The sequence below is a fragment of the Manacus vitellinus genome, unplaced genomic scaffold, assembly GCF_001715985.3.
Source record: "Manacus vitellinus isolate BGI_N305 unplaced genomic scaffold, ASM171598v3 scaffold_23_pilon, whole genome shotgun sequence".
Classification (NCBI taxonomy): Eukaryota; Metazoa; Chordata; class Aves; order Passeriformes; family Pipridae; genus Manacus; species Manacus vitellinus.
In genome coordinates, this window is record NW_021939718.1 from 2,822,335 (window position 1) to 2,844,073 (window position 21,739).

The 21,739-nt window shown below is 38.5% G+C and overlaps 1 protein-coding gene across 1 annotated transcript in view; it reads right to left on the reverse strand.

The window, feature by feature from the left end:
- The window catches only part of ST8SIA4 (ST8 alpha-N-acetyl-neuraminide alpha-2,8-sialyltransferase 4), a 53,940-nt gene extending 32,458 nt beyond the window's left edge, over nt 1-21,482 (reverse strand). The window contains exons 1-3 of the mRNA XM_018072946.2: nt 21,138-21,482; nt 16,723-16,854; nt 6,417-6,674 (exon numbers count right to left, since the gene is read on the reverse strand). Coding sequence (XP_017928435.1) covers nt 6,417-6,674; nt 16,723-16,854; nt 21,138-21,250 — 503 coding nt within the window. The 5' untranslated portion in view covers nt 21,251-21,482. The remainder of the gene's footprint in view (nt 1-6,416; nt 6,675-16,722; nt 16,855-21,137) is intronic.
- Between the last annotated feature and the right edge of the window lie 257 nt (nt 21,483-21,739).

A 21,739-nucleotide genomic window follows, 5' to 3' on the forward strand; every position in this document is an offset into this window, starting at 1 on the left:
AATACATAGTATTCATAGACCATAGGTTGTTCTTTTCAAGTTAATTTTAAATAAAAGCCATGAAAATTTCCTTGAGTAAAAGTGACTACCATTTCCATTTGACCTGACATTGAGAACTGAAATAATATTCTACATACAGTAACAATGCAAAAATTGGCCATGAATCTGTACACTTCTTAATCCTCTAAGAATTGGTACACTTGAGGATTACAAGTTGAAATAAACACTTAGAAACCACCCTGAAAGGCTGCAAAAAAGTGCTTTAAAACCATTCATTCATTAATATCCTCTTTTTGTAGAACAAAGCCAAAAATATCAGTCACACAATATTAACCACATACAGTCTGAGAAGTCAAAATATGAAAATCAGACTGTTGCTGGCAGACATATTAAACCTCCCTGAAACATAAGGCATTATCTAGACTACTGTCAATAATACATAGTCTCTACTCAGCCTACATGCAAGAAGCACATTGCCCTAATTCCTGTGTGTATGCAGCTCATCTTCTAACGTGGCTCTTCAAATAAAGGTGTGCAGCAGTGCTGTGATCACTTTCACACACACCCAAAAAAGAGAGATTTACAAAAAGAGCCATGCATCAACTTCCTATATCCCCTGAAAAATCTAATAATAAAATGTACGGTTCTCATATGTTCTGCATACTTGTTTGGCTACTGCAAAGGCTAAAGTTGCTTCAAATTAACCACAGGGATCTGGATTAGCAGAGAATCCCCTAACATACTCCACTTCATCCCAGTCCTTATCCATGGCACAACAGAGAATGTCTCGTGAGAGCTGCAAGCCTAGAGGCTCAGGTACAGCATTATAGATTCTATTCACACACAGCAATCATGGTTGCTTTTTAAGATGTGTCATGTAAAATATAACATTATTGACCTGATATCCCCTTTTACAACAGAAGTCCACAAGAATACTGAATTTATGATTGATTTCACTTCAGTATGATGTTTTTTGTAACATCGCCTGCTACTAAACTTCATTAATTCTTATTGTCTAGACTAGAACCTATACTGTTAACATGAAATTCTTTCTTCCTAGCATCTTCTTTAACACCAGTGACTGAAAGGCAAGTTATTATCAACTGATATAGCGTAGTGAACTGCCAGAGAACGCCTAAGTGGTATTTTAGAAATAGTGGCAAAACACATTATTGACTGCGTGTCCTTGCTGCACACGAATTAGAGTTTTACTGTTCTTCCCAACAGCATTCCTTTGATGGTAAAATAAAGCAAGGAATTTCTATCACTGAAAGTTTGTTCATATATATTAAAAAAAAAAGAAACCACAAAAACTACAGCGGTGAAATACTGAGAATGATATTTTAATGCAAGAAAAACTAAGAAATGGAACTTAGTAGTATCCTGAATACCTTTGCCTTTTTATGTGAAAATACTTTACACATTACTATCTATAAAGAGGATATTCTATAAGGTAATTATCAAGATGCTGTAAAAGTGTTGTAATTCTGATAAAGAAAATTTTAGAAAAATCCGCAATATTGTGAGGACAGAAAGGGTTGAAAAACTTTTATTACTCTTGCAATAAATTCAGACCAAATTATAATTTTCATTGTTTTGGAGAAGCACTTTGAGTTCTTAGTATGGAATGTAGAAAGAAGCAGTAGTTTGAATATTCCAAAATGGAGAACAGCAAAAAAGGCAACATTTAGGCTAAAATTGTTCTGAATGTTGTCACCTCTCAAAACAGTCAATGCACAAAAAAAGAAAAAGTTTTCCTGAGTTTGCAGCTGTTCAGAAAACTACTAAATTAAAAGCTCTGTATTATCAACAGCAGGAGTAAGCAACTTTAAAATAATTTTATCTTTTTATAGATAAATTATCATATTATAAAAAGATTCAGGCTAACCCCGTGTGCCCTACATGCTCACAGGATACTATTTAAGCAGACTCTTTGGAATCCTTGATCATTTGTATAAGGGCGTACGGAAGTCACTTTTACTGATATTTCCTGAGCCTTCTAGACTTCTGTCCTTAAATATCCTCCATAGGAATCAACTTCCTATAGAAAAGAAAAAGAGTGGCCACAAAAATTCAGGCCTTCTCAGAGGCTCCCCTGACGTGGAGACCACTCACATCTAATTGAGCAATTGGCACTGAAGACCTACACTGCCGCTCCCCTTTCTCAGATACCCAAATCACCGAGCAAGAGCACTGGAAGATAACGGCTTTGTTCTTCTTTCATTTCAATGTAGTGTAACAATTTTTGGGAACAGACAGAAGGCAAAAAATAGAGCTGCCACATCTGAGATCTGAAAAAGGTCTAATGAGCTAGTCATGATGTATTCATATGTTATTTTTAAGGGAAGACTCATGTTTTAAAACACGTCTTTTAAATTGGCAACTTTGCTTTCTACAGATCTGCTGTCTCCAAGCATTCAGCTCTACTCAGCACCATGGCTATCGTCCAAGCAAGGGGTACTAGAAAACATTTGGACATAAAAGCTGATACAAATTTAAAAAACAAAGTTCCAGAACATAAGTAAATTAATATTCTAAATATCTTTATTCTGCCAAATGTATGATTACTTTTTTCCTATCAGCTGAAGGAACAACACAGATTAAAGAAGCTACTACTAATCTCTTCTTAGTAATTTAAATTGCTCTCCTGAAATAAGCAACCACAACTCCATGGTATGGTTAGGTCTGTCCTTCTTCCTCACCATATATACGCTGTCTTCTGCTCATACCACATAGCATGCTTACTTCTGCATATCACAATTGTCCACAAAAATCAATACACTATGGAAAGAGTCAAAACAGACTATCCTCCTCTGTGCAAAACAAGACATTTATTAAAGGACATATTCTTCCTTTCTAAAAGAAAAAAAAAAAGACTACAAGTTTTTCCATGTCAACTTCACTAACCACAAGAATTGTCAAGTTAAAAAATGAAAGTCAAACTACTTGGGAAAAATAAAGAGCTGCATTTGCACAGTAAAATTTTATCACCACTGATGGCGATATCAAAATATTCGATTTGATTCCTAAATGCTGATACAAGTTAGCAGGAGAAAACTCCAGTGAAAAAAGAAGAGTTGTAACACATAAACTAGGCACTTCAATTCAAAGAACGAAGCAATTAATAGCCTCTCATGGCTGCTCCTTGTCAGAGCAGCCCTAAACTATTCAAACAGCTTCACTCAACAGGCCTGTTCTCCACATAGTCCAACTAAAATGAAAGGGACTTTTCCAGACATGGTGTCACCACAGGAAAATACACAATATTACCTACTAGGTCTTGGTTTGTTTGTCTGGTTGGTTTTAACCAAATAAATCCAAAATTAGATTGGCCTCTGCTTTTGAATACTTCTCATCAGGAATGTTGAATTACATTAATTAAAAAAAAAAAAAAATATTTACTCTCATCTTTGACATTGCTTGAATTCTGAACCCACAGCTGAACTAAATTCTTTTTGATACTGATTAGCTGCTAAAAGTAATTCCAAGTTATTACTTGGCAAGGTTTAGCATTGTTACTTTACACTTACCTTAAAACACAGTTACATTTTCCAGGAAGTTCAATGTAGCTCCTGCATTTCAAAACATACCACTTTCTATAACAAGTTCATCTGCTCTGTAAGATACAACAGCTAATTCAGCTCTGGCATGAGAATTTCGGGACAATGGGGGAACAAGATGTACTTATTCATCTTTCCAGGGATTTAGGAATGCTTGAGACCCTCTCTGGGTCTCAAAATGCAGGATGCTTTAGCTCACTGCAAGAGTAGTATATGCACACAGTTCAATAGTTACTTAAAAGGATATAAAAGCATGAGAGGTAAAAAGGAAAAGAGTATGGGAAACAGGAAGTAGTTTATAGTTGCCACAGTTCAGGATTTTTTTAATAGCAAAGAGTCTCCTTGTTTTGCATTTTAATTAGATCGAATGCATTTTCTACTGTCAAAATAAGGATGACTTCACTAAACTTGTGTAACTTCTGTGCATTTGTTTGTTATTATTAACACCTTCATGTTACCTCTGCAGGCTATTGAGTTTATTGTACTGCAAATACTGTTGGATATCTGTTGTGTCCTCTTCACTTTCACAGACCTTCACTATCAGTTTGACCATTAAATCAATGGTATTGTTCGTTTTAGCTCTAACATTAGAACTGCTGCTCTAAGAAACAAAGACACAATTTCCCTTCAAATTTCAAAAAAAACCCCAAGAATACTATGAAAATGACTGGATAATACATTTACCAAAACAGTATGACACACTGTCACAGCACATAAGCATAATGCACTTGGCATCAGAAGATTCTACAAAAATGTTCACCAGCCTACACAGCTGGATGTATACAGTAACTCCTTTTCAGAACAGCAACAGGCAGCAAATAGAGTAAGTGCATTTCACTTCAAAAGAGACAAGCTGAAAGCAAAAGTATTAACAAAGTGTCATGGTACGTTTTAATACCAGAATCCTAACAGTAATAGAGGTGAGTACTTGTGAAGTACACCAGAACTTCATAATTACACCACATGATTACATATTGCTTTGCATATAACTTTCTCTAAATGGAGAATGAGGAATGTGGAAAACTGTAATTCTGAAGAATGCTTTTTTTCTTTAACTTGAACTACAAACAAATTATTGCTATTTAAGCAGATGTTATGCACATATGCATGCATGGAGACTTATACAAATAAATATCATACAGTTTAACTTATGAAATATATGATTTCAAAAACATATTAACTTTGATTTGCAAATGAAAAAAAAATAAAATAACTGTGTTAAAATTCCCTACAGGGAGCAGGGCCAAGCATGCTATTCCCAGAACCTTAGAGATTATTAACCATGATACTGTCAGACTAACTAATTGTTATTTCAATCACTTTACTAGTCATATACCATATAAGAGATGTTTCATGGACAGGTTGCTCAAAGCCCCAATCAACCTGACCTTTAACACTTCCAGGGATGGGGCATCCACAATTTCTTTGGGCAACCTATGCCAGTTTCTCACCAGCCTCACAGAATACCCATATGTTTCTCCAGTATAACTGATTAGCAACAGTAACCTCCTACTATTCCTATTAAGCTTCACCAAATATTTAGGAATATTATCATTCTTGCACATAGCTTGAATAAGTTAAAACCTATCAGATATCATCACCTAGTTTCACGGCTAGTTAAAACATCTGGAAGACCATGGGGACAACTTCAAAGAAATTCAGCACATGATTTATATAAAAGTATGTACCCTGCCTTCTGAAAGAAAATTTTCATCTAGAAAATATAGTATCTAAATTTTTCTATAGTCCTGTTAAATTAATCATATTTAATCTTACAGAGAGTACAAAAGCATGCCATACGCTAAATGTGGTTTAAAAATGTGGTAATTATTTTTGGATTCCTTCTGAAGTAAGGATGCTAATTTGAATACCTAGTGGTACAAGTAAAACAAATAAGGAAAATGAAAGAACAATGTGTTACTGCTTCAGTTGCAGCTTGCTGGTACACCTTTCAAATGAAATACAAGTCTCAAGTATATCCTGCTTGATTTATGTACTAAAAACCTGTAATTTTTCTTTTTCCATGTCCTTTTGATATTTTTTTGCCACCATCTTTCTTTAAGGTGAGAAAAGAAAAAGCAAATAACTTACAATGACAACTATTTCTATATTGTTTTCTGTTACTACCCTCCTGTTTTCTGTCCTTTCACCCTCCTCAAACCAAACCAATTGCAACTTTTACTTCAAAAGCAGAAGACCTATCTCCTGCTCAACATTCTCTATATAACACCAAGCTGTCAAATGAGGTCAGTTTTCCCCTTTGATATATGAAATCCAAAGGCATTCTACTGTGCATGTTTGAAGTATGAATAAAAAGTGATACATATCAACATTTTTGTCCAAACTGCAGAAATGTGTTATTAGAGCAATGTGAAGGAATAGAGATGGGTGACTTCCAACTACCTTAATGGCAGCCTGGTTCAGCATCAATACATCACATCAAAATTTTACTCCATGCTGCACACAAGTAATAAAGTAATTTACAAAAGGCGATCTGTATTGACTAAGAGCTAAGAAAGGGTATTTTTTGAGAGAGAAAACATTTTGCATTTATTCTACCAAGGCGTCTGTAAGAATATTTATTTTGTTTGGAATAAGAACAGCAAAAAGCAAAAATAAGCAGCACAAGCTTCTCTCTTCGGCCCTTGTTTTATTTTCACTGTAAAAAAAACCTTGTCAATAAAACGGGCATGTATTTAAACACGAGGAATCACACAGTGATGAGTATTGTTTCAGATTAATTTCAGATAATGCCTGCAGTATACACCTGTGATTAAAACATTTCTCCTAGCTTTTCTCCAAGAAACATACTAGCCAAGAAACGTATTTCATCTTCAACAGCAGATGAAAACTTACCTTATTACAAAGTCATGGCTATCAATCTCTTTTCCACAGCCACTCTTCAGAAGGATACCAGAATTCCCAACAACTGCACATGTTTTAAATCGGCGATTCTTCATCGGGGAAACTTCAGGGAGAAGGCTGTGCAAATCCTGAGAAATGTTTAGGGTGCGACGCCTGTCCAGTACATAATGAATTACATCTCCTGGTTTGAAGCTGGTTTTGACCACTGAGACATCTCTTTCAGCATCCAAGAACTGAAGAATGTTCTTTCTGCGTTGACAGAAAAATGCACAGATAAAACCCGACGCTCCCTGCTCGAACTGAGTTTATCTAAACAGCAATACAGACTGTACAAGGCATACGACATAAAGCAGAGGGGAGGCAGTGTCAGTCATACTAAGGTCATTTCCCATGCTCTAGGATGGAGTTAGAGAAAAGCTGTTAGGAGGGAGTTCAGATCATGGTTACAATATAACACATAAATACTACAGAGCTTAATGACTTCTACAGACAAAGGCACCGAGAGACCAAGGGAAGATAACTTTGGAAATTAGAAGGCATACGGTTTTTGACTATCTTTACAAAATTCTGGAATAAACACATTTTTAAGAAGGACTGTGGCATTTGTCTTCACAGAAACACAGTTGAATATATGAAGTATTTATGATTTAAAAAATATTATCTCTTAGAAATCAGCTTGTTTCAGAAATGGTTGTGTCTCTTATGGATTCTTATTTCACCATAAGAGGAACATACTCAGTTAGCATAAACTTCCTCCTAATTAACTGAAGTTCAGTTAAAGTTATCCTAATTAACTTGAAATGAGAACACCCACAGTCTTTTGTATCAATTTAAACAAAAATTAAACTAAAATTTAAACTGCAAATTAAACTACTGCTGCTCAGGGTCTAGTCAAGCTGTTAGATGAACTCAAAATCACTTACAAACTCTTCATCACTTTGAACCATTTACTGTGCTTCTCTGCAACTAATTGTTTCAACTGTTAGACAGGTTCAGACACATGTGACCAAAACATGTTGTTTTAATAAGCTACCATGGATCAAGTGAACTATGGCAATTAAACCGTTATATACTACCAGCCTAGAGTAAGTAACAGGTCAAGAATGGTTGCTTTTTTGTCAGCTGAAGAAGTCAAGTCATGGTAACTGTACCTGCTTATGGGGCTAGTGCATCGGGACGCTCTGCCTAAGTGGGGGTAAAACAGCTCATACTTGACTCTAATTGCAAAAGTTATCAGTAGTGGATGGAGAAGGGTGGATGACCCTACTTTTGGTTTTGAAGAATGCTGAGACTGCTCTGACTTCTCAATTCTAAAGTTAAACATTTCAGGGATGTGAAGAATAATCCTTCCTGACAGAAACTGGCACTGGTGAGGATGCAGCAGACAAAGCCACTGACAAAGGAATGAACAAGCTGATAACTCACCTAAAGCTGCTGAGTTGACACACCTGGCCTGAAAACGTATGACTGACAGTTAATCACTAATACTACAAAAGCCCATCACCTCTTTTTAATGGTAGGGATTTCTAACACAGCCCTTCTTGGAAAGTGTGTGGAAATTCCTCCTTCAAGTGGGGACCCCTCTCAAGGTTACTTCTCAAGACTGAGCAAAAGAGACTTGCCCACAGTCACCGGTATGCGTTGAGTACCATCAATTTCTGCTCAATAGTTTTGCTAGCTTTAGCATCATTGCTTCAATATGGCTTCAACAACAAATAGTGCACTATATTAGTAGGTATAATTCTCTATATACTGTGTCACAGATAATTCTGATCAAAATCTTTTAATCTAATAATTATCATTATGATCATCAATAAATAATTAATTTTATTAATGTAAGTATATTTGGGTTCTCATCCTTAATCCTGCGGACCAAAATTAGGTAAAGGTTCAATTGCACCTATACAATCCTTTAGACATAAACTGGTGACCAAGTCTGGGGCTAAGACTGAATCCAGCCATTCAAAGCTTCCATTCTGCCAATGACAGGTGGGTACTGGCACACTTTTCATACATAAGTTCAAAACAGGTACTTAATAACTGTAATGGAATTTCTAATGTATGAGATGACTAATACCTGCACTGACAGCACTGAGCAGTTTTCAGTATACACTCGACATAAAAAGCTGGGAAGGACTCCAGGCCAGAGCTGCAAGAGCCACTGGCAGCTCAGGAATAATAAGCAAAGCCTTAAACACTTGTGTCCATCCTTGCTCTGTGAAGCATGTATGTGTGTGAAAAGACATAAGACCACATTTGAACACAAGTACAATACTCTCAAGGAACTGAACAGTGCTGAGCTGGGGCAGGGTGTTCAGCATGTGATAAGTCTTACAGACACTTTTGCCTCTGCAAATCCAACAAAACAACAAAAACTTTATATTTTCCACTGTTTTCAGTAAGTAAAGTGGAATTCGAAAGAGAACAGACATTTTGTTAAGAGAATGTTATTTTTACATATTAAGTTTTTAGAGCAGAACTTCCTTAGAGAACATCAAAACAGGAAAACATAACTAGAGATGCCACTCTAGCAGTTGCAACACTCAGTTACAGCCATAAAGGGGAAATAATCCCCCACAAGTTAAAAGGGATGAACTATAGAAACATCCATGCTCACGAGCCAGGTCTTGTGTCACTGCCTCGAGAAGGAAGAATGTCTGAATCTTGCAAGCAATGACACAAAATACTCACCATGCAACAGATCTTAAAAGCCACAGGGGAAGTGAAACACGATAAAAATATTTTTCAAGTGATTCTTCACATTTCTTAAACTAGGGCAGAAAAAAAACAGGGGAAAGAATATCTGGTATATCTTGGGCTATCAGTTACAGCTGTCATGTATGAATGACAGTATCAGAGCAAAGACAGTCTGTACTGAGGCTCAGAATAACAGAGCAGGATAGGCAAATCCTAAGTGTTGCTTTTGGTAAAACCAGGCAAGGTATTTCTGTAAAAGGAAGATGACTCAACTTCAGCCTTTAAGTTGAATGGGCTTAAGATCTCCATGGGTTTGATAGCTTTACTTAGTGGGCACTCTGCAACAGATACATGAATTGCTACACAATGAAAAAGAGCAAGAAAGAAGCAACTGCCCAATCTAGAAGTATTAAAATCTACTAAAAGTATTCATTACCTAGGAGCAGAGTTACTATAGCTGGGTCTGTAAAGGATATGACAAATGCATCAAAAGCTATGAGTAGCATCACCTAAGCTATCCAGAGACTCATTTCACATGCACTCTGACTTGAGAAGGGGTGACCACAAATGAGTCTCAAAAAGCAAAAAAATTACGTGAAGTGTAAGAAACCTTGAGTTCTGACTATAAGAAGTCACATGTGATCACCAGAAGATTCGCTTTAGTAATTTAAAGCACTCATCCATGACACCCAGAATGAATGGTCCTAAAACTGTTTCTTGACAGCAAACAAGTAGCAATGTTTGTGCATGAATATAGTATCCAATGTATTATTTAAAAAAGAGGAAGGCAGTGAAGTTATGCAAACAGTGCCAAAAAAATAAAAGCACCTTGGTTTCCATTATTAATTTGGTTATTTACATTCAAAACTTGTTTATCTATATGCTTACAGAAGTCCTCCAAAAAGAGTTTCACGTGGACCTGAATTAAAATCAGATAATCAACCACTTACTTAAAACAGCTGAAATTTCTGAAATGTCTAAGGAATTTATTTTACAAAAAAATTTTGAGATGGGCAGAAATCACTGAATCTTAGTATCTTCTCATATTTTTAAAAATGTTTTCTTATCTGAAGCTGTCATTTGCATATTCAATTAAAAGTACACACAGGTATTAGAGTACACAACAGAATCCTCATGTAAGAGATTTGCTAACATTAAAATATTTTTATTGATTTGTCTGACTCTATCCAGACATCTTTTAATACTGAAAGAAATATGATAAAGAATGCAGAGTTCATGCTATTGTTTTAAGTTCCTCTGTGCTACTGACTCATCTGTACCGTGGGGATAGCAGTACTTCCCATTTTCACATAAGTGCTAAGAGGAAAAAAAAGTCTAAGGGGTGTGACAAAACCTGAACACACGTACATGAGTGTTTCAGTCAGTCTAGATGCTGATTAATAAAAAGAACTTGTTTAAACGTCTGTTCTGTCTCACAGAATAAAAAATAGCACAACAAGGTTATTCTTATTAAACAGACATGACAAAATAATGTCAAATAAGTGCTAATCCACTTCAAGCTGCATATAAAATTCAAAGTAACCTCAATTCCACTAAGGAAAAAAACAGCATGATTTTTAGCAAACCTTGCAGCAAAGGTGTTCTGCAACCTTAAGCTACGATGTATAAACAAACAGTTTTATTTGAGGTCTCCAAGTTTTGTTATGACAAATAAAACTCTATCATGGGTGTAGCCTGAACCCTTTTGTGGGCAGGTGAGACAGATGTGGCTTGCTCTTATTTTAAGCCAAGCAGTTGTTTGCAACATCTTTACTTGACATACAAAAACACAGTGTCATAATCTGTGGTTGACCTAAAGTTTTATTTCGACAACCAGAAACAAATTTTCACAATATTTAAGTATGTATTTAAACTCCCGGTTATCTGATAAACTTCATGTAACAGATAGTAATGTCTCTGCACAGCTTTCCAAATGTTATAGCTATGTATTGCTCTGGGGCAATATGGTGATATTTTTCTCCTTTTCTTCCTTTTTTTTTAGTTTTATTTTGTACTGTAGCCTTTCTACTACGAAATTGTTGTAATGTCAAACTATTCTTCATCTGCCGCAGAATTGTGTGGATTAAGGAAAGAAAATAAACCACTAAATCATTTGACTTTTAAGATTACAAATAATTTTATATTTTTAGAAATTCTCAAGAAGATTGATGTATGACCTCCAATGCTTTTTCAGGGAAAATCATTTCTTTAGAGGAAGGCAGTGCCAGAAACCCTTGCTGCTGGGGCATTTGGGCTCATCTGGACAGTAACCATGAAGCCCTTTATGGGGAAGCCCTTTATTCTAAAGGGCATCCTCAGTGCCCAGGAAGCTGGGCTAGATCACCAGCAACCACATCACGGAACTAAGCGTTTACCTAATCCTCTCTGTGTGCACTGAAGATGTGCCTCTATCTACAAGTCTTCCAGACTGTGTTTATCTAATACGTTCCTAATAACCTCTTGTGGTGGGGACTTGGCAAACTCCCCATGCAGCCTGTATCAGTGCTTCCCTAGCCTTATCAGAAGCACAATACTTCTCATGCTAGCACTTCTCCCACAGTAACTTGCCTGTGGATGGCAGACTACACTCTTGGCAAAATCCTTTATTTACTTGAGAATAAGAAGCCACTCCAATTTTTTTTAAAATTTTTATTTTTTAAGCTGTGCAGGTCACACTGTAGATTTCTGATTCCTCTTCTTGCTCTCCTGAAGACTTTCTCTGACTAATTCACACAAGTCTAATAAACAACTCAATTTTCTAACCCTAGCAAGTCCTGACACTGCTTCATGCTCCCCAGCTGGAAGGCAGAAGGTGGGTCTCAGCCTTTGAAATCACCAAGGACTACAGCCTAGATAAAGCATACTTTTTGTCAGCTAAATTAGTTTAAAAAAAAAACCACAAAGGAACAAACTCTGTGGTCACAAAATGTCACAGTTTGCCCCTGTAGATGGCTGCAGTTCCAGCTCCTGTTGGCTTCCTGAGGACGCAGTGGAGACTGTGGGTGTTTGCACCTGTTGGGTTTCGCTTTAGTCTGACTAAAAGTAAGTTTAAAGAAAACCTCTTCAAGGAAAGCAGATTTAGAATCATAGAATAGTCTGGGATGGAAGGGGACTTGAAAGGTCATCTAGTCCAACCACCGATTTGGATTCATTAAAAACACACCTAACTGCAAATAACCTTGGGACAATTCCTGGCAGCCCCCAGACAACAGAGGCCACACAAACAGTAATGCTGGAGAGTGGGCACGCAAAAGGAAAAGAGGACTTTGAAACAGACCATGATTCAACTTAGGCTTACCATATGCCAGCTTTTCATGAGGATAAGCAAGGTAGAGTAAGACAGACAGGCAAGCAAAAATCCCCTGAGGTTTACTATGACCAAACCAGACCAGAAAGCCCCAGTTCACATGGAATCTTTGGCACACAGAAGATCTGAAGGAAATAGTGCAAATGGCCCCAAAATGTTGCTCCAAAAGCTTCAGAGCAATTGTAGTGCTCCACTGCCAGTTCAGTACATACTGCTTGCACTTCAGGGACTTATCGTAGCTGCTTCATGTAAATTTGAAAGACAAACAATGATAACAATCTGAACCTTTCTAAGGAGGAAGCTGCCCTTATTTTTTTCTTTAGATGCTTTTAACATCTTACAAGTTCTCACACTTTTCTGACAGGAAATTTTCTGTTACATTGCAGAGATAAATACATCCTCAATGTACTTTTTTTTAAATTTTGCCTTCCTGCAATTCAAAACCTTCTGTTCCTTCCAAGAGAAGTGCCCATATTTAATCAAAAATAAGTGTAAGAAAATCACACACTGAGACATCAGACTGTAGTTCATTTCATATAGGTCACAGATGTGCTGGCATCAGCCCTGTGTGGAATTCTTCCCCAGATAGGTTTGCACCATCTTAGACACATCCCTCCTTTCTGAAACTATGGCTTCCAGTACAACTGAAGTTTCCTTATTTCCACAACCATAAGGAAAACCTTCACATTGCTACAGAGAGTAGAAAGGACTTAAGACATAAAACCTTAGCACATGATGGATTCTCTTCCTCATGACTGAAATCATTCAGACAGAAAGGGAACCAAGAAAGCAATCTTCCTTCCCTAGACACAAGAATTATCTATTATTCTTCAAAGAAGTTGTAAGCAATCAGAAGGTAACATCAGTTGGAAAAATCACTCCCCCACCAGACCAATCATGATTGGCAAGGCATCAAATTTCCCACAGTCTCAAGTAATTAATAATACCAATAACGTCCTCTTCAATCACAGAAAGTCTAGCTCTTTCTTCTTATGTCTGCTTAACATCTCCGAAGGACTGCTGCCCTCCCAGGAGAGCTGCTACACTCCTCAGACTGCCTTTTCTGGCTGCAAAGTCCCAGAGCACCAGAAACCAAGTGAAAGCTTCCCATCCTTCCATAGGGTCCTGATAAAGGAGCATTTTCATTCATTGACTCCTATCTGAGCCTGGCCTTGCCAAGAATTCACCTTTGAGGCTGATAGACTGGTCACCATGCTAAGCAAAAATAAGTGGACGGAGGTGATGCCCACAGTCAACAAAGCAAATAGCAAAGTATAATATTCTAGATGCCAGCCAACTAGGTTCAACATACTATTGACCAATAGTCCTTGCACAAAGCAAGGCTCACTATCAAATATTTTCTTCATTCTAAAATTGTTAATGCAGGTGTAAAGCTGATATAATACATAAAAGTAGCTGTCATTTATGGGTGATTGTAAGTTTTATGAAATATCTTTATGCTGTACACTAATGGTTTTACAAATTATTTCCCCACTCCTAAGAACTGAAAATGTTTTATGTATAATTCAACAGGCACTAGCTTGTTTTTTGTTTCTCTCTTACCATTACTTCCTACGGTCAACCTCACACCACAAGACCACCAACCACTGTTCATGTTAATAGTTGCAATAATAAAGCTTGAATCATCTTCATGGTCTACACAGTGCACATAATGTACTTTGGAGGGCTAAACAGTTAGTTAAACCACAAAAACACTCTAGGACTTCACTAGACACATTTGAAGTTAGTCCTGGTAGGTGTGTAAGTGTAAAAATACAGCCAAAATGCTTCTTACTGCTTTAACAGGGAAGAAAGGTGTATAGCAAACCACCTGTAAAAGTGAGAGAAAGCAGATCATTTAGTCAGCATCAGATTGAAACACATCTCACAAGGGGCTGCATGTGGCTTCCTTAGTGAAAAGCTTGCCAAATGTCCTTCCCTCACTGCTGAATATGCTCATAACTGAATATGCCATGCTATGTTAGCAAAGAGGATTTCTGGAAAGACTGTGACTGGCTGGTGGCACTGGTTCCTTTCATATGGTTCATGTCAACTTTTGGCCCTATGTCACAATAATTTAAATTCTTTTACTGGTTCAGTTAAAACACCTGCTCTCCGCCTCAGTGTTCATGATGGTAGCTATTTCATCTTGAAACAGGACTGGCAGTGTGGACATAACCTCAGCTTGATGCTCTCTACTATATAGAAAATGTTAAGATACAGTAGAACCTCTACTGCTTAAGTTAGTGTACAAGATACGCTTTTTTCTTCACTGTATTTATGAGACCCCTCCCAAAAAATTAAATCCTTTCCTGCACAATATTTAAAAAAAAACATATTATCATGTCATGATGCTTCTTAAGTGCACAACAGTAATTTACTAAATGAATGTTCCCCTTCAGCCAACAGTAAAGAAAAAAATTATTGTGTAACTTGTGATTTTAGTACATTGAGATGATACACATGTACTAACAGGCTGGAAAAAAAATCTAAACCATTCTCTATTATTTTACCTCTTTGTCTGAAGGATGGATTTTGCATCTGAAATAGGTGGAAAATTAGCATAACCCAAGCTCCATTTTATGTCTTAATTTTCATAAAAAAAGTTATTGTCATATTTTTACTTTGTTGTTTGGCTTGACCAGCAAGGCATATTGGATTTACATGGCTCTGAAATATGATACTCAACTTTTCAACAAAATGACTGAGAATAGTTATCTGTTTCTACTTATAGTCACTCAACGACTTCCAAATCAGTTCACTTCACAAATAAAAAACAGTTGTTTTCTTCCAATTGTCAGACCCATAGCCTATGAAACAAAGTTTCAACAGTATTCCTCTAAAGTTACTTAATATTTCTCCAACATAAATTGTCAGTTATATGCATACAAATTTTAAATACCATCACTGATGCCGACAATCTGCTTTCCTAGACTGTCCTGGAGCAGAAATCAGCCTTTATGGAACAACCATACACTGGTCAAACAGGCTGAAGGATGGTTCTGGATCAAACTCCATTCTTAAAATGCACCTCAGCTGCATTTCATTAATTTTCTGCCTACCCAAATCCTGCTATGCTTTCCATCCTTTATGCTGCTCCTTGGCTTTTTGCAATGGGGCTGCATTGTCCATCATACCACAAGGCTTCCAGAACATCAGTCCTTTACTACAACTCCATACATTTCTGAGCTACCTTTATCTTCCGTGTGTTTTAGGATTGGGGACATAAAATAGCAGTCATTAAAAAAACCCTCAAGTTCCTCATTCAGAGAAGCCATGCTTTCGTACACGGAAACAATGCCTGTTTAAGGAGTTTGGAAAAAGTCCCTTAATTTACAAAAAAACAATTACAAAACTTAAAAATAAGTAGAAAGGGAAATCACACAGAAACCACATTTTAATTAGACCAAATGTCTATTCAAAATCTTAACATTCAGAAAATCAAGTCTAGTCTGCTGTGTGATTGTTGCTAAAAATAGTTATTTTCTCTCATTTTTCACAGAATGCAACATTCCTAGTCCTCCACACTGCCAAGTCACGCTCCACATGCTTCTTTCACTGGCCACCTTCTTGATGAAGATGGGGAAGGTATGACAGAACAACATTAAGAGGCATCTGCTTGTTCTTCTCTCAGGGTGCACAGACACACTATGAATACTAACACATATCAGAACTATCCACTCACTCTAACTCTGCTACTGAGTTGCCCCAGCAGCAGCAGCCTAAAGCTCTTTTTGGCCTTTCTGACTTCAAGACAGAAAACTGCCTAGGACATGGATACTGTCAGTGCCTGCCCTGCCATGTGGACCAATCATGGCTAGTGTTGGATTCACAGTACTTGATGCCCTGGCTCTTGACTCCTGCACCTAAGCTGTCTGTCTAAGCTCCCTCTGTAGCCAAGGGAGGAAAACTGCTATGTTCAGGATACTTTCAGCTGTTCTATTTCAAACCTTTAGGATAAGAGGAAATCATGTCCTAAAAGTGCCAGATTCTCACCACTGACTGTGGAAGAGTTCTAAACAAGCAGCTTAAATGTGGACATACATAATGTAGATGCTGATTGCACAGGTCTGACTGCCACAGCCAGATGAAAACATTTTATTAATTCTTACGAAGGATGACATGATTTCAAGTCTAATGCAATGCAACTGCATTTAACACTGAACCTAAATATATACAGTTATAAACCATCCACCTGCAACTGTAAATCAAATTACTGTTTCCAGACCACAGAAATTATAAGTAACATGAATGAAAATATGAAACGAACTGCTTTTCATTTAAGACACTCACCTGATTTCCATTACTAAAGAAGAATTGATTTTCCAACCTTCTACAGCATGCTGGAAGATTGAGGAGCCACCCTTTCGAATTATCTTATCAGAGCTATTGATCATTGATCTGCTCAAACTCAGTTCACCATCTCTGCAATGCAATATATAAAAGACACAGTTACACCCAAGGCTAACTCCAGTTTTAAGTAATTTACATCCCAAGCACCAGCAATATATCCTTTTATTCACCACAAAAATAAGCAATTCTCTCTCTGCTTTCTAAAGCAAATGAACTGTAACTGTGAAAAAATCTATGGGACAGCTATATCTAAGAGCTGAATATGCAATTTAAGAGCCTAAATATGTTTATATATGTAATAAAACAGACATAAGAAAAACTACAATAAGCTACAAACTGTGAACCTGGATGAAACTTTATCATGTTTGTGAGGCAGATTCTGCACTTTTAGGTTCCAAATTTCTAGTACTAAACTAACAATTAAGTGCTAACTTTCAAGCCTTTGCCCAGTAATTGCTGCAAATCTGCAATACTGGCCTAATAGATTTCTTTTGCCTCCTGTTGATACTTAAAGACTTTTATGGACAAAATTCTGGAATTTAATGGTAAACAAACCACAAAATTTCCCCATCACTTCCTGAAATTTGTATGCACACATCCAAACCACCCAAATTGTCTTATCATGTCCATCAGTCTTGTAATATTCATAACTTTCGGCAAGGTAACCTTAAAAAATAAAAAACTACAATAAGTAGTCGGTGAACCACTGAACACCTGATGAGCTATCATAATGTTATCAGTTGAAATATTAGCCAGTAGGGCCACACAAATGGGATAGAGAATCCAAAACACTGCAAGAACGACTTAAGGTGTTAGCAATAAAATCCATTTTTATCTCCATATGTTTCCATTGTCTTCCATACCACTCTCTTTTAGGTGCCAGAGCAATGTTCAGCTGAGTTCAAACACAGCTATTAATCATAAATATATCAAAGTTGTTGAATATAACATTCTACCTTGTAGAATGTCTTGTAACACAGGAGCATACAGAACAGTAACGTACAGAAATCTCCTTCTCTGTTAAATCAGCATGCTCTGAAATACTGCCAATAACCATAACTTGCAAACAGAACTTCTGACCACAGCCCTTCAAACAATGAAATGGAAAAGATGTGAGACTGTAAGGTTTTCAGGGAATTGCTGACTCTTGTTTTCCGGTGGCTGTAACTTCTTAAAACAATTGGATCCCAGCCCTCAATAAGAACTAAAGTAACATTACTGCAGGATATATAAAGCAGTAATAGCTGGTAAACTATATAGCAGGCTAAACTCAAGCTAACCTGCAATGGGACAATAATTAGGCTAAATTCAGAAAACTGGTAACATGCAGTAATTTCTAAAAAGATCCATCATTGCGAAAGCCTCTATAAGTAACAAACCGGTGTTATACACTTCACCAAAACCAGCCCTGCATTACTCACGGCTCTTTCTCCCTCACCATCCCCTCCACCAACACCCCGCAGCCCTGAAATCACTCCGATGCAGATGTAAGGCTGCCACCTATCGAAAACCTGCAACTTTAGGAACAAGACCTGCGGCAAATTATCTAAATACCACTAACTTGAGAGCACGGGAGGATGCTGCGCAAGTCCCTAAATTATTAAGGAGAATGCAATTTATACTTTTTGCTATATTAAATTTTTTTATTCCCTAAAATTTTTCCATAATGGTTGTAATAATATTTATTACATCTATACTCCTGCATATATTTTCTAGATGCATTGAGTGCACGCATCTAAAAGAAGATTACCAAAATACATCCAAGTAAAGTTCTCAGTCTAAAGGTACTTCAGAGATATCTTTAGTTTATTCTGGGTTAAATATTATTTAGCAGACACTTGAACATGAGATAGTTGACAACAACAAAACACATTGCCAACACTTAAAGCGCCATAGCATTTGAAATGTCGTTTTCTTCCATATTCACAATTTACATCAGTAGTGAGCTATATAGCTTGTACATTAAAACAGTGTTAAAGTATGTTCTTATGAGCTAAAAGAAGGTCCCAGGCACTTTGTGTTAAAGTACTACTACGAACGCAAATGTGCTCACTTAAATCCTCCTCTCCCTTTTATTGGCATTGTTCTATTTAATTTTCACTTAAAGTAATATTAAATAAACTAACACATAAAAAGAAAAAAATTTCTCCAGGTAACTCTTCATTGTGTAAATAACTGTGAAATAAAGCTAAGTTACTTTGTATCTTCTAGAATCACTGCAAATCCTGTCATGTAAATGAAACAGCTGCCATAATGTGACAGCAACTTACAGTGTCAGCCTTCACTCTGAACTTCCTTGCCTTGGCGACCAATCAGACCAATATCATGAGACAATCTCTTCTCCTGAAGATAGCTCATTAAATAAAGTAACTTCCTTCAAGCATATTCCATATCAGTGGAAGATGACACTGTTTAAGAAACACTGCATTGCACGCTACGTCCGTGTTTCATTACTTGCTTAACCTTTAAAGGGACATTACTGTCTATTTGAATCAGGGGGTGCTTTGCAATTATTTTCCTAGCAAACTTTGCTACGGAAGCACAGGTTTAAGGTTTATCATATAATTTGGAATTGCATATAGTCCATTTTGGAATATCTGGAGTTTACCTGAGGTTTCACTGATAACCATAAAACGCACCATCCTGAGCATTCATAGTTCTGTATTACTGGTACTTCTGAAAGTAAAGCATCCCGCAGAAAAGTGACTTTGCTCGCCCACACGGCCAGTCAAAAATAACCAAATGTCATGAACCCCTAGTTCTGGGGAAAGGCAAGTGCAACACCAATATTGGCAGCAGATAGTAGCAATACACTTAGGAGTTTTTTCTGCTTCGGACAGTAACGAATGGGATGACAGGCTGTGAAGAGAAATGATATTTCAACAGCGAAAGTGACTAGCATCATGCTGTACAAGAAGTCTCACTGATAACAAAGAAATAAATATATCACTAAATCATCTGGCAGAAGTACATTACATTACATTTTAAAGTGTTTGTTAAGAACACACATACTATGACAAATTACACTTATTTTCTTTTATTTAATATTAAAACATCAGTTCATTTTATTACCTTTTCAATTGTGTCAAATCACGTGCAGTAAGCTGGAGGGGGTTTTTTCTTTGCAAACTTATATATGGTAATTTCTGAATAATTTTAACAGCTACCTCTAGTCCAACAGGAAGGAGTACATACTAAGAAACATGGGTATCTTTAATGACAATTCTGCCTCACACACTGATTTTCACGTGTGTTTTCACACACCTATAACCCCAAAATTTTAAACTTCTGTACATCTCCTAAGTCTACAGATAGCTTTGTGGCAGAAGCCGGGGTTACACCCAGGCTGAACAACAGGGAAAGACACCAGCAAGTTGTGAAAATCTTGAATAACGTGGGAAGCAAACAATGCACACACACAAGTGAGGCAAGCCCCTGCTCCCGGGAAATCCGGGGCCACTGCTGCCCAGCTGTGCCCAGCTGCCTGTGCCCCGCTGTCGCACTAGACTGCCTGAAAAGGGAGGAGGGATGCACTTTCTGTCTTTAACTCTGGGGCCAAGCGGGGACTAAGTAGGCTATAGTTGCCGCAGCTTCCTCCAGGTCTGTACGGGTACTTAGAACCTCCTTATGCCTACTCCTCGAATTAAGGCAAGGGTTTACAAGATGAAAATCTGCTGTGAATGGCATTCTCCCCCCTAGTCGACTTGCAAAAGCAAACAGAAAGCGTGAGCCCCTACTCAGCTTTTGCTGATTTCATTAAGCGATCAAGACATTTATGCAACACTCCAGTGAAAACAAAATCCTATACTCCTCCAAGGAGAAACCCAGCTTGGCTGAAAAACCAAGGTCTCCATAGGATAGCTGCAAGTTGGGAGAAAAATGACGAATACTGGCATTCACATACATAAACACAACGACCGACAAAGAGAAACCTGAGGTGCAAAGAGAAAAATGGCAAAGGACTCTTCGCCTTTTGTTTTCAGCCGAAGACAGGCAGGAGGGGGAAAGCATGTAACGGACGGTTTCAGCGAGGGACCAGAGTTTCCAGCGGAGGAACCTCCGGAGCCAAGTGGAATGACCCACACCCTCCCTGCGCAAGCATCCCTGAGGAGCACTGAAGTTATGCCGAGCTCCCAGGCAGAACTCCAAGGACGGAGGCAGGAGTCACCTGCACCCCGGCAAACTCGCACCTCCCCGACAGGTTCCCAAGGCAGGAAACGAGGCACAAGGCGCTCCGGACCGGAGGACGCCGGGGCATCTACTGACCCCGGCGGGGACGCGGAGGGGACCGCGGGCAGCGACACGGCCCCGCTGCCCACTCGGGGAGCCCTCCCGGCGCGGCGCCCCGCAATTACCCGGCGAGAGGTGCCTCTTGGCGCTCCTCGGTCCGCGCTATTTCCTTCGTCTTATAGAAGATGAGGAGGAGACTTATGGTGCACACAGTCCACCTCTTCCTGACGGAACGCATGTCTTCTGCGAAACGTGGGCCCCCTCCCCCTTTTCCTTTGTTTGTCAGGGGTGTGCGGGGAAACAACTCCTCATGCAGCAAGAATTGCCAAAAACACGGCGATGCCTGGGGGTTTTTTTCCCCTGGAAATAATTACAGCAGAAAAAAAAATTAAAACCAAACCAGGCGGGCGCAGAGCCTGGGGGGCTGTTCGGCGTTTAGTTTGTCTCTCTTTCGCCCAGTCCAGCAGCCGGGCGTGCAGGCGGCGGCTCGCTCGCCTTGAGCCGGGGAGACGAGCCCGCGCCGTCGCGCTGCTGGCCCGCCGAGCCGAGAAGAAAGCCCCGGCACCCGCTCCGCGTCCTGCTCCGCTGCGCGCCGCTCGCCCCGGGGCGCGGCCGGTGCCCCCCGGCTCGGCGGGCGGGCGCGGGCGGAGCGCGGCCAATGCGCGCCGGCGGGGGCGGTTCCTTGGGCGGCGAACGGGCGGCAACGCGCGGTCGGGGAGCGATGGTG